This window comes from Procambarus clarkii, chromosome 31 (genome assembly GCF_040958095.1).
Source record: "Procambarus clarkii isolate CNS0578487 chromosome 31, FALCON_Pclarkii_2.0, whole genome shotgun sequence".
Classification (NCBI taxonomy): domain Eukaryota; kingdom Metazoa; phylum Arthropoda; class Malacostraca; order Decapoda; family Cambaridae; genus Procambarus; species Procambarus clarkii.
In genome coordinates this window covers 6,729,096-6,743,756 of record NC_091180.1, presented here as the reverse complement: position 1 = coordinate 6,743,756, position 14,661 = coordinate 6,729,096, and the positions used below count along the sequence as shown (strand labels likewise).

General features: G+C 52.0%; 1 protein-coding gene across 1 annotated transcript in view; it reads right to left on the bottom strand.

Annotated features, from left to right (window-relative positions):
• Positions 1 to 5,027, bottom strand: part of LOC123758597 (sodium/potassium-transporting ATPase subunit beta) — a 39,999-nt gene extending 34,972 nt beyond the window's left edge. The window contains exon 1 of the mRNA XM_045743039.2: positions 4,869 to 5,027. Within this exon, the coding sequence (XP_045598995.1) occupies positions 4,869 to 4,983 (115 nt within the window). The 5' untranslated portion in view covers positions 4,984 to 5,027. The remainder of the gene's footprint in view (positions 1 to 4,868) is intronic.
• Between the last annotated feature and the right edge of the window lie 9,634 nt (positions 5,028 to 14,661).

Sequence of the window (14,661 nt, the reverse complement as noted above, 5' to 3'; positions counted from 1 at the left end):
TACACCCAGGAACACAGTAGTACCTACACCACCCAGGAACACAGTAGTACCTACACCCAGGAACACAGTAGTACCTACACCCAGGAACACAGTAGTACCTACACCCAGTAACACAGTAGTACCTACACCCAGTAACACAGTAGTACCTACACCCAGGAACACAGTAGTACCTACACCCAGGAACAGAGTAGTACCTACACCACCCAGGAACACAGTAGTACCTACACCACCCAGGAACACAGTAGTACCTACACCACCCAGGAACACAGTAGTACCTACACCCAGGAACACAGTAGTACCTACACCCAGGAACACAGTAGTACCTACACCACCCAGGAACACAGTAGTACCTACGCCACCCAGGAACACAGTAGTACCTACACCCAGCAACACAGTAGTACCTACACCCAGGAACACAGTAGTACCTACACCCAGGAACACAGTAGTACCTACACCCAGGAACACAGTAGTACCTACGCCACCCAGGAACACAGTAGTACCTACACCCAGCAACACAGTAGTACCTACACCCAGGAACACAGTAGTACCTACACCCAGGAACACAGTAGTACCTACACCCAGGAACACAGTAGTACCTACACCCAGGAACACAGTAGTACCTACACCCAGGAACACAGTAGTACCTACACCCAGGAACACAGTAGTACCTACACCCAGCAACACAGCAGTACCTACACCCAGGAACACAGTAGTACCTACACCCAGGAACACAGTAGTACCTACGCCACCCAGGAACACAGTAGTACCTACACCCAGGAACACAGTAGTACCTACACCCAGGAACACAGTAGTACCTACACCCAGGAACACAGTAGTACCTACACCCAGGAACACAGTAGTACCTACACCCAGGAACACAGTAGTACCTACACCCAGCAACACAGTAGTACCTACACCCAGCAACACAGTAGTACCTACACCCAGCAACACAGTAGTACCTACACCCAGGAACACAGTAGTACCTACACCCAGCAACACAGTAGTACCTACACCCAGCAACACAGTAGTACCTACACCCAGGAACACAGTAGTACCTACACCACCCAGGAACAAGTAGTACCTACACCCAGCAACACAGTAGTACCTACACCCAGCAACACAGTAGTACCTACACCCAGCAACACAGTAGTACCTACACCCAGCAACACAGTAGTACCTACACCCAGCAACACAGTAGTACCTACACCCAGCAACACAGTAGTACCTACACCACCCAGCAACACAGTAGTACCTACACCCAGCAACACAGTAGTACCTACACCCAGCAACACAGTAGTACCTACACCCAGCAACACAGTAGTACCTACACCCAGCAACACAGTAGTACCTACGCCCAGCAACACAGTAGTACCTACACCCAGCAACACAGTAGTACCTACACCACCCAGGAACACAGTAGTACCTACACCCAGCAACACAGTAGTACCTACACCCAGCAACACAGTAGTACCTACACCACCCAGGAACACAGTAGTACCTACACCCAGCAACACAGTAGTACCTACACCCAGCAACACAGTAGTACCTACACCACCCAGCAACACAGTAGTACCTACACCCAGCAACACAGTAGTACCTACACCCAGCAACACAGTAGTACCTACACCACCCAGCAACACAGTAGTACCTACACCCAGCAACACAGTAGTACCTACACCCAGCAACACAGTAGTACCTACACCACCCAGCAACACAGTAGTACCTACACCCAGCAACACAGTAGTACCTACACCCAGGAACACAGTAGTACCTACACCCAGCAACACAGTAGTACCTACACCCAGCAACACAGTAGTACCTACACCCAGCAACACAGTAGTACCTACACCCAGCAACACAGTAGTACCTACACCCAGCAACACAGTAGTACCTACACCCAGCAACACAGTAGTACCTACACCCAGCAACACAGTAGTACCTACACCACCCAGCAACACAGTAGTACCTACACCCAGCAACACAGTAGTACCTACACCCAGCAACACAGTAGTACCTACACCCAGCAACACAGTAGTACCTACACCCAGCAACACAGTAGTACCTACGCCCAGCAACACAGTAGTACCTACACCCAGCAACACAGTAGTACCTACACCACCCAGGAACACAGTAGTACCTACACCCAGCAACACAGTAGTACCTACACCCAGCAACACAGTAGTACCTACACCACCCAGGAACACAGTAGTACCTACACCCAGCAACACAGTAGTACCTACACCCAGCAACACAGTAGTACCTACACCACCCAGCAACACAGTAGTACCTACACCCAGCAACACAGTAGTACCTACACCCAGCAACACAGTAGTACCTACACCACCCAGCAACACAGTAGTACCTACACCCAGCAACACAGTAGTACCTACACCCAGCAACACAGTAGTACCTACACCACCCAGCAACACAGTAGTACCTACACCCAGCAACACAGTAGTACCTACACCCAGGAACACAGTAGTACCTACACCCAGCAACACAGTAGTACCTACACCCAGGAACACAGTAGTACCTACACCCAGCAACACAGTAGTACCTACACCCAGCAACACAGTAGTACCTACACCCAGCAACACAGTAGTACCTACACCCAGCAACACAGTAGTACCTACACCACCCAGCAACACAGTAGTACCTACACCCAGCAACACAGTAGTACCTACACCCAGGAACACAGTAGTACCTACACCCAGCAACACAGTAGTACCTACACCCAGGAACACAGTAGTACCTACACCCAGCAACACAGTAGTACCTACACCCAGCAACACAGTAGTACCTACACCCAGCAACACAGTAGTACCTACACCCAGCAACACAGTAGTACCTACACCCAGCAACACAGTAGTACCAACACCCAGCAACACAGTTGTACCTACACCCAGCAACACAGTAGTACCTACACCCAGCAACACAGTAGTACCTACACCCAGCAACACAGTAGTACCTACACCCAGCAACACAGTAGTACCTACACCCAGGAACACAGTAGTACCTACACCCAGCAACACAGTAGTACCTACACCCAGGAACACAGTAGTACCTACACCCAGCAACACAGTAGTACCTACACCCAGCAACACAGTAGTACCTACACCCAGCAACACAGTAGTACCTACACCCAGCAACACAGTAGTACCTACACCACCCAGCAACACAGTAGTACCTACACCCAGCAACACAGTAGTACCTACACCCAGGAACACAGTAGTACCTACACCCAGCAACACAGTAGTACCTACACCCAGGAACACAGTAGTACCTACACCCAGCAACACAGTAGTACCTACACCCAGCAACACAGTAGTACCTACACCCAGCAACACAGTAGTACCTACACCCAGCAACACAGTAGTACCTACACCCAGCAACACAGTAGTACCTACACCCAGCAACACAGTAGTACCTACACCACCCAGCAACACAGTAGTACCTACACCCAGCAACACAGTAGTACCTACACCCAGGAACACAGTAGTACCTACACCCAGCAACACAGTAGTACCTACACCCAGCAACACAGTAGTACCTACACCCAGCAACACAGTAGTACCTACACCCAGCAACACAGTAGTACCTACACCCAGCAACACAGTAGTACCTACACCCAGCAACACAGTAGTACCTACACCCAGCAACACAGTAGTACCTACACCCAGCAACACAGTGGTACCTACACCCAGCAACACAGTAGTACCTACACCCAGCAACACAGTAGTACCTACACCCAGCAACACAGTAGTACCTACACCCAGCAACACAGTAGTACCTACACCCAGCAACACAGTGGTACCTACACCCAGCAACACAGTAGTACCTACACCCAGCAACACAGTAGTACCTACACCCAGCAACACAGTAGTACCTACACCCAGCAACACAGTAGTACCTACACCCAGCAACACAGTAGTACCTACACCCAGCAACACAGTGGTACCTACACCCAGGAACACAGTAGTACCTACACCCAGCAACACAGTAGTACCTACACCCAGCAACACAGTAGTACCTACACCCAGCAACACAGTAGTACCTACGACACCCACAAGAAAGTATAACTCGGTACTCCTGAATTTGGACAAACCAGAAATGATTTTTCTATTTTTTTTTTTTTTTGCGAAGAAAAAGTACACTAACCTAACCTTCCTTATAGTACACATATGTACTATATTAGGCCTTCTTAGGCCTAATATAGAACACATGTGTGCTATACTCGGCCTAGGAATATTTAGGTTTGTTTTTTAACTTAATTTTTTCGGACTCTAAAAAGTGAACAGTACACAGTTCTACTATTTGCTTCTATTACACACTGAAATCACAATAGTTTGATACATCAAATGAACAAATCCACAAGGGACGTGATGAGGGTTCGAACCTTCGTCCGGGGTGATCCCAGACGCGCCTTAGTCGACTGTTCCACCACGTGGTTGAATGAACGTCAGCTGGGAGGTCTAGTGACCTCACACGGGCCCTGCAGCCTCTCCGAGACACACACCAGGACTTTACACAATTCCCCCCCTGCACAATACCCCCCTTCCCCCCCCCCGATTAAGTCGGTTAACGAGCGTCTGTGATCCTCTCGTACGAAGGTTCGAACCCTTATCACGGCCCTGGTGGATTTGTTGGCTTCTACTATCAAATTGCTTACTACGTCAATGTTTGCAACCCAAGTTAAGGAGTAGAATGTTTATATAGTTGTCTACCAAGCGGCTAGGGTGTAAATGGCTCCCTCCTAGAACAGCTAAGAATATCTAGTCTCCTTTAACAATATATTCTTTAAGGTTCCTCCAAGCTCTGAGAAATGTGCCCTTGTATTATGTCAGCCGACACTCTCGCTTGATACTTACACCATAATGTCCCCGTCCGGCCCAGGAATTCTCTGGTTTGTTTGTTCCACACATAGGCCTTGAAGCTGTGGTCCTGAGCGGCGATACTCCTGTAGAGGGCGTTGGTGTCCTCCATCCTGCCTGGCTGCCTGCACCCGGCCGACTGACCCGCCTGCAGGACCCCGCGCCCGGCGCCACGTGCTCCCACCCTCACCCGCCACCACCTCCTTCACACGCTCGGATAATGCCTCACTTTTCTCCCATCTCCCTTAACCTGTCATTAACACACTTATTCTACTATAACCTAATGGTATCCTTAATTTGTCATAAATTCCCTAGTTTGTTTTAATATTATCGGTGTATTCTTTTATTTGCGAGTAGCGGAACTATTTTGAAAGTAAGTATGAAAATTTTCAGCCAATCAGGGACAGGTTAGGAAGACGATCAAATAAGAAACTATCGTTGCCTTTCATTTATGCAATATTTCACAAGTCTCCATTACTATTCAGCACATTTCGCCGGACGTTAATACAATCCTGATGCAAAAGTTCATTTGGAATGCAAGTTGATCATGTTTTCACTCCCAGTAACTCTGGTGTAATTGTTAAATGTTGATCTTGCAACCACAGACTTCTTGAAGTCCTGTAACTACTTCCCTACACGGCTACCCCTTCAGGCTACACTACCAGGCTACACCACCAGGCTACCCCACCAGGCTACCCCACCAGGCTACACCACCAGGCAATACCACCAGGCTACACCACCAGGCTACCCCACCAGGCTACCCCTTCAGGCTACCCCACCAGGCTACACCACCAGGCTACCCCACCAGGCTACACCACCAGGCAATACCACCAGGCTACACCACCAGGCTACACTACCAGGCTACACCACCAGGCTACCCCTTCAGGCTACACTACCAGGCTACACCACCAGGCTACACCACCAGGCTACACCACCAGGCTACCCCACCAGGCTACCCCACCAGGCAATACCACCAGGCTACACCACCAGGCAATACCACCAGGCTACACCACCAGGCAATACCACCAGGCTACCCCACCAGGTTACACCACCAGGCAACACCACCACGTTACACCTCCAGGCTATACCTCCAGGCTATACCACCAGGCTACACCACCAGGCTACACCACCAGACTGCACCACCAGGCTACCCCTCCAGGCTATACCACCAGGCTACACCACCAGGCTACTCCACCAGGCTATACCACCAGGCTACCCCACCAGGCTACCCCACCAGGCTACCCCACCAGGCTACCCCACCAGGCTACACCACCAGGCTACACTACCAGGCTACACCACCAGGCTACCCCACCAGGCTACACCTCCAGGCTACCCCACCAGGCTACACCACCAGGCTACACCACCAGGCTACACCACCAGGCTACTCCACCAGGCTATACCACCAGGCTACCCCACCAGGCTACCCCACCAGGCTACCCCACCAGGCTACACCACCAGGCTACACTACCAGGCTACACCACCAGGCTACACCTCCAGGCTACCCCACCAGGCTACACCACCAGGCTACACCACCAGGCTACACCACCAGGCTACCCCACCAGGCTACACCACCAGGCTACACTACCAGGCTACACCACCAGGCTACCCCACCAGGCTACCCCTTCAGGCTACCCCACCAGGCTACACCACCAGGCTACACCACCAGGCTACACCACCAGGCTACCCCACCAGGCTACCCCACCAGGCTACCCCACCAGGCTACCCCACCAGGCTACACCACCACGTTACACCTCCAGGCTACACCACCAGACTACACCACCAGGTTACCCCACCAGGCTACACCACCAGGCTACACCACCAGGCTACACCACCAGGCTACACCACCAGGCTACACCACCAGGTTACACCACCAGGCTACACCACCAGGTTACCCCACCAGGCTACACCACCAGGTTACACCACCAGGCTACACCACCAGGCTACCCCACCAGGCTACACCACCAGGCTACCCCACCAGGCTACACCACCAGGCTACCCCACCAGGCTACACCACCAGGCTACACCACCAGGCTACCCCACCAGGATACACCACCAGGCTACACTACCAGGCTACACCACCAGGCTACACCACCAGGCTACACCACCAGGCAATACCACCAGGCTACCCCACCAGGTTATACCACCAGGCTACACCACCAGGCTACACCACCAGGCTACACCACCAGGCTACACCACCAGGTTACCCCACCAGGTTACCCCACCAGGTTACACCACCAGGCTACACCACCAGGCAACTACACCAGGCTACACCACCAGGCTACACCACCAGGCTACACCACCAGGTTACACCACCAGGCTACACCACCAGGCTACACCACCAGGCTACACCACCAGGCTACACCACCAGGTTACCCCACCAGGTTACCCCACCAGGTTACACCACCAGGCTACACCACCAGGCAACTACACCAGGCTACACCACCAGGCTACACCACCAGGCTACACCACCAGGTTACACCACCAGGCAACTACACCAGGCTACACCACCAGGCTACACCACCAGGTTACACCACCAGGTTACACCACCAGGCTACACCACCACCAGTCTATACACCAGAGCAGGCTACCCGACCACCAGTCTATACACCACAGCAGGCTACCCCACCACCAGTATACACCACAGCAGGCTACCTCACAACCAGTCTATACACCACAGCAGGCTACCCCACCACCAGTATACACCACAGCAGGCTACCCCACCACCATTCTATGCACCACGGTAGGCTACCCCACCACCATTCTATGCACCACAGTAGGCTACCCCACCACCATTCTATGCACCACAGTAGGCTACCCCACCACCTGTCTATATACCACAGCAGGCTACCCGATAACCATTCTCTACACCACAGCATCCTACCCCACCATCAGTCTTCACCACAGCAGGCTACCCCACCACCAGTCTTCACCACAGCAGGCTACCCCACCACCAGTCTTCACCACAGCAGGCTACCCCACCATCAGTCTTCACCACAGCAGGCTACCCCACCATCAGTCTTCACCACAGCAGGCTACCCCACCACCAGTCTATACATCACAGTATCAGAGCCCAAAATATTTCTTCACATATGCTAAATCAAAAGCGAAAACCACTGCCATTATTGGACCTATTCGTATTAGTGAAGGTTCATATACTGAGGATGACAAAGAAATTAGTGAAATCCTAAAAAAGCAGTATGAGGACATGTTTAGCACTCCGATACTCAGCATAAAAGTGGAAGATTCGGACAATTTCTTAATGAATGATACTCAAACACCTGTAAATATAACTGATATCAACACGAGCGTGACAGATTTTGAAAGAGAAATTGACAATATGCCCATGCACTCAGCCCCGGGTCCAGACTCATGGAATTCAATATTTATAAAGAAATGCAAAGTGCCAGTGGCACAGGAACTCAGTATAGTGCGGAGGAAGAGCTTGGACACGGGGGAGATACCAGATGCGCTTAAAGCAGCAGACATTGCCCCTCTACACAAGGGTGGTAGCAAAGCATTGGCAAAGAATTATAGACCAGTTGCACTAACGTCCCACATAATAAAAGTATTTGAGAGAGTGATCAGGAGTCAGGTCACTAGATTCATGGAGACCAATGACCTCCACAATCCAGGCCAACATGAATTTAGAGCAGAAAGTTCATGCCTCTCAAAGCTACTTAACCACCATGACAAAATCACTGAGGCATTAGAGGAAAAACATAATGCAGATGTCGTATACACAGATTTTGCAAAGGCATTCGACAAATGTGACCATGGAGTGATTGCACACAAAATGAGGTCAATGGGTATAACTGGTAAAGTAGGACGCTGGATACTCAATTTCCTGTCGAACAGAACACAGAGTAACGGTCGATCAAGTAAAATCGAGTCCGAGCGCAGTTAAAAGCTCTGTACCTCAAGGTACAGTCCTTGCACCACTGCTGTTCCTTATTCTCATGTCAGATATAGACAAAAACACAAATCACAGCTTCGTGTCATCCTTTGCAGATGATACAAAAATCAGCATGAAAATTACCTCTGCTGAAGACACTGATAAACTACAAACAGATATTAACAAAGTTTTCGATTGGGCAGCAGAAAATAACATGATGTTTAACGGTGATAAATTCCAAGTACTCAGATACGGCAAAAATGAGGATCTTAAACATAATACAGGGTACAAAACACAATCGAATCTGCCCATAGTAGGAAAACAGCACGTCAAGGATTTGGGAATAATAATGTCGGACGACCTAACGTTTAAGGAGCATAACCAAGCAAGTATTGCGTCAGCCAGAAAAATGATAGGATTAATTACGAGAACTTTCAAATCCAGGGATCCCATCACAATAGTTGTACTCTTCAAGTCACTTGTGTTGTCCCGTCTCGAGTACTGCTCAGTACTCACTTCCCCCTTCAGAGCAGGAGAGATTATAGAAATAGAGAGAAATAGAGGGAATACAGAGAACATATACGGCACGCATAGACGAGATAAAGCACCTAAATTATTGGGATCGTCTCAAAGCTCTCCAAATGTACTCACTAGAAAGGAGACGAGAGAGAGATACCAAATAATATACACATGGAAAATACTGGAGGGCCAGGTCCCAAATCTGCACAGTAAAATAACAACGTACTGGAGTGAACGATATGGAAGAAAATGCAGAATATAACCAGTGAAGAGCAGAGGTGCCATAGGCACAGTCAGAGAACACTGTATGAACATCAGAGGTCACGGTTGTTCAACGTCCTCCCAGCAAGCATTAGAAATATTACAGGAACAACCGTGGACATCTACAAGAGGAAAATAGATTGCTTTCTTCAAGAAGTTCGGTCCAACTGGGCTGTGGTGGGTATGTGGGCCTGCGGGCCGCTCCAAGCAACAGCCTGGTGGACCAAACTCTCACAAGTCAAGCCTGGCCTCGGGCCGGGCTTGGGGAGTAGAAGAACTCCCAGAACCCCATCAACCAGGTATCAACCAGGTAACCAGGTATCAACTAGGTAACCCCACCATCAGTCTTCACCACAGCAGGCTACCCCACAACCAGTCTATACACCACAGCAGGCTACCCCACAACCAGTCTATACACCACAGCAGGCTACCCCACAACCAGTCTATACGCCACAGCAGGCTACCCCACAACCAGTCTATACACCACAGCAGGCTACCACACAACCAGTTTATACACCACAGCAGGCTACCCCACAACCAGTCTATACACCACAGCAGAGTACCCCACCACCAATCTATACACCACAGCAGGCTACCCCACAACCAGTCTATACACCACAGCAGAGTACCCCACCACCAATCTATACACCACAGCAGGCTACCCCACAACCAGTCTATACACCACAGCAGAGTACCCCACCACCAATCTATACACCACAGCAGGCTACATCACCTCCAGTCTATTCATCACAGCAGATTACCACACCACCAGTATACACCACAGCAGGCTACCCCACCACCAATCTATACACCACAGCAGGCTACCCCACAACCAGTCTATACACCACAGCAGAGTACCCCACCACCAATCTATACACCACAGCAGGCTACATCACCTCCAGTCTATTCATCACAGCAGATTACCACACCACCAGTATACACCACAGCAGGCTACCCCACAACCAGTCTATACACCACAGCAGAGTACCCCACAACCAGTCTATACACCACAGCAAGCTACTCCACCACCAGTCTATACACCACAGCAGGCTACCCCACCACCAGTATACACCACAGCAGGCTACCCCACCACCAGTCTATACAACACAGTAGGCTACCCCACCACCAGTATACACCACAGCAGGCTACCCCACCGCCTGTCTATACACCACAGCAAGCTACCCCACCACCAGTCTATACACCACAGCAGGCTACCCCACCACCTATCTCTACACCACAGCAGGCTACCCCACCGCCTGTCTATACACCACAGCAGGATACCCCACCACCTGTCTATACACCACAGCAGGCTACCCCACCACCAGTATACACCACAGCAAGCTACCCCACCACCAGTCTATACACCACAGCAGGCTACCCCACCACCTGTCTATACACCACAGCAGGCTACTCCACCACCAGTCTATACACCACAGCAGGCTACCCCACCACCAGTATACACCACAGCAGGCTACCCCACCGCCTGTCTATACACCACAGCAAGCTACCCCACCACCAGTCTATACACCACAGCAGGCTACCCCACCACCAGTATACACCACAGCAGGCTACCCCACCACCAGTCTATACAACACAGTAGGCTACCCCACCACCAGCCTATACACCACAGCAGGCTACCCCACCACCAGTATACACCACAGTAGGCTACCCCACCGCCTGTCTATACACCACAGCAGGCTACCCCACCACCAGTCTATACAACACAGAAGGCTACCATACCACCTGTCTATACACCACAGCAGGCTACCCCACCACCAGTATACACCACAGCAGGCTACACCACCACCAGTATACACCACAGCAGGCTACCCCACCACCAGTCTATACACCACAGCAGGCTACCCCACCACCAGTCTATACAACACAGCAGGCTACCCCACCACCAGTATACACCACTGCAGGCTACCCCACCACCAGTCTATACAACACAGTAGGCTACCCCACCGCCTGTCTATACACCACAGCAGGCTACCCCACCACCAGTATACACCACAGTAGGCTACCCCACCACCTGTCTATACACCACAGCAGGCTACCCCACCACCAGTCTATACAACACAGAAGGCTACCCCACCACCTGTCTATACACCACAGCAGGCTACCCCACCGCCTGTCTATACACCACAGCAGGCTACCCCACCACCAGTATACACCACAGCAGGCTACCCCACCACCAGTCTATACAACACAGTAGGCTACCCCACCACCAGTATACACCACAGTAGGCTACCCCACCGCCTGTCTATACACCACAGCAGGCTACCCCACCACCAGTCTATACATCACAGAAGGCTACCCCACCACCTGTCTATACATCACAGCAGGCTACCCCACCGCCTGTCTATACACCACAGCAGGCTACCCCACCACCTGTCTATACACCACAGCAGGCTACCCCACCACCAGTATACACTACAGCAGGCTATCCCACCACCAGTATACACCACAGCAGGCTATCCCACCACCAGTATACACTACAGCAGGCTATCCCACCACCAGTATACACCACAGCAGGCTACCCCACCACCAGTATACACCACAGCAGGCTACCCCACCACCAGTCTATACACCACAGCAGGCTACCCCACCACCAGTCTATACACCACAGCAGGCTACCCCACCACCAGTATACACTACAGCAGGCTATCCCACCACCAGTATACACCACAGCAGGCTATCCCACCACCAGTATACACTACAGCAGGCTACCCCACCACCAGTATACACCACAGCAGGCTACCCAACCACCTGTATACACCACAGCAGGCTACCCCACCACCAGTCTATACACCACAGCAGGCTACCCCACCACCAGTCTATACAACACAGCAGGCTACCCCACCACCAGTATACACCACAGCAGGCTACCCCACCACCAGTCTATACACCACAGCAGGCTACCCCACCACCAGTCTATACAACACAGCAGGCTACCCAACCACCAGTATACACCACAGCAGGCTACCCCACCACCAGTCTATACACCACAGCAGGCTACCCCACCACCAGTGTACACCCCAGCAGGCTACCCCACCACCAGTATACACCACAGCAGGCTACCCCACCACCAGTATACACCACAGCAGGCTACCCCACCACCAGTCTATACAACACAGTAGGCTACCCCACCACCAGTATACACCACAGCAGGCTACCCCACCACCAGTCTATACAACACAGTAGGCTACCCCACCGCCTGTCTATACACCACAGCAGGCTACCCCACCAGCAATCAATACACCACAGCAGGATACCCCACAATCAGTCTATACACCACAGCAGGCTTCCTCCCCAAAAGTATACACCATAGCAGGCTACCCACCACCAGTATACACCACAACAGGCTACCTCACCACCAGTATACACCACAGTTGGCTACCTCACCACCAGTATACACCACAGCAGGCTACTCCACCACCAGTATACACCACAGCCGGCTACCTCACCACCAGTATACACCACAGCAGGCTACCTCACCACCAGTATACACCACAGCAGGCTACCCCACCACCAGCATACCCCACAGCAGGCTACCCCACCACCGGTATACACAACAGCAGGCTGCCCCACCACCGGTATACACAACAGAAGGCAACCCCACCACCAGTCAATACACCACAGCAGGCTACCCCACCACCAGTATACACCACAACAGGCTACCCCACCACCAGTATACACCACAACAGGCTACCCCACCACCAGTATACACCACAGCAGGCTACCCCACCACCAGTGTACACCCCAGCAGGCTACCCCACCACCAGTATACACCACGACAGGCTACCCCACCACCAGTATACACCACAGCAGGCTACCCCACCACCAGTGTACACTACAGCAGGCAACCCCACCACCAGTCAATACACCACAGCAGGCTACCCAACCGCCAGTATACACCACAACAGGCTACCCCACCACCAGTATACACCACAACAGGCTACCCCGCCACCAGTATACACCACAGCAGGCTACCCCACCACCAGTGTACACCCCAGCAGGCTACCCCACCACCAGTATACACCACAGCAGGCTACCCCACCACCAGTGTACACCCCAGCAGGCTACCCCACCTCCAGTATACACCATAGCAGGCTACCCCACCACCAGTATACACCCCAGCAGGCTACCCTTCCACCAGTATACACTACAGCAGGCTACCCCACCGCCAGTATACACCACAGCAGGCTATCCCACCAGCAGTATACACCACAGCAGGATACCCAACCACCAGTATACACCCCAGCTGCCTACCTCTCCACCAGTATACAACACAGCAGGCTATCCCACCACTAGTCTGTACACCACAGCAGGCTACCCCACCGCTAGTATACACCACAGCAGGTTACCCAACCAGACTATACACCACAGTAGGCTACCCAACCACCAAGCTATACACCACAGAAGGCTTCCTCACTACTAACCTGGATGATACCTGGTTGATGGGCTTCTGGGAGTTCTTCTACTCCCGAGGCTAGGCTTGACTTGTGAGAGTTTGGTCCACCAGGCTGTTGCTTGGAGCGGCCCGCAGGCCCACATACCCACCACAGCCCGGTTGGTCCGGCACTCCTTGAAGGAAACAATCTAGTTTCCTCTTGAAGATGTCCACGGTTGTTCCTGTAATATTTCTAATGCTCGCTGGTAGGACGTTCAACAACCGCGGACCTCTGATGTTCATACAGTGTTCTAAGCTATACACCACAGCAGGCAACCCCACCACCAGTGTACACCCCCAGAAGGCTACCCCACGAGCAGTATACACCCCAGCAGGCTAGCTCAGCAACAGTATACACCACAACAGGCTACCCCACCAACAGTATACACCACAGCAGGCTACTCCACCACCTGTCTGTACACCACAGCAGGCTACCCCACCACCAAGCTATACCCCACAGCAGGCTACCCCACCACCTGTCTATACACCACAGCAGGCTACCTCACAACCAAGATATACACTACAGCAGGCTACCCCCTTCACCAGTCTATACACCACAGCAGGCATCCCCACCACCAGCCTATACACCACAGCAGGCTACCCCATAACCAAGCTATACCCCACAGCAGGCTACCCCACCACCAGTCTATACACCAAAGCAGGCT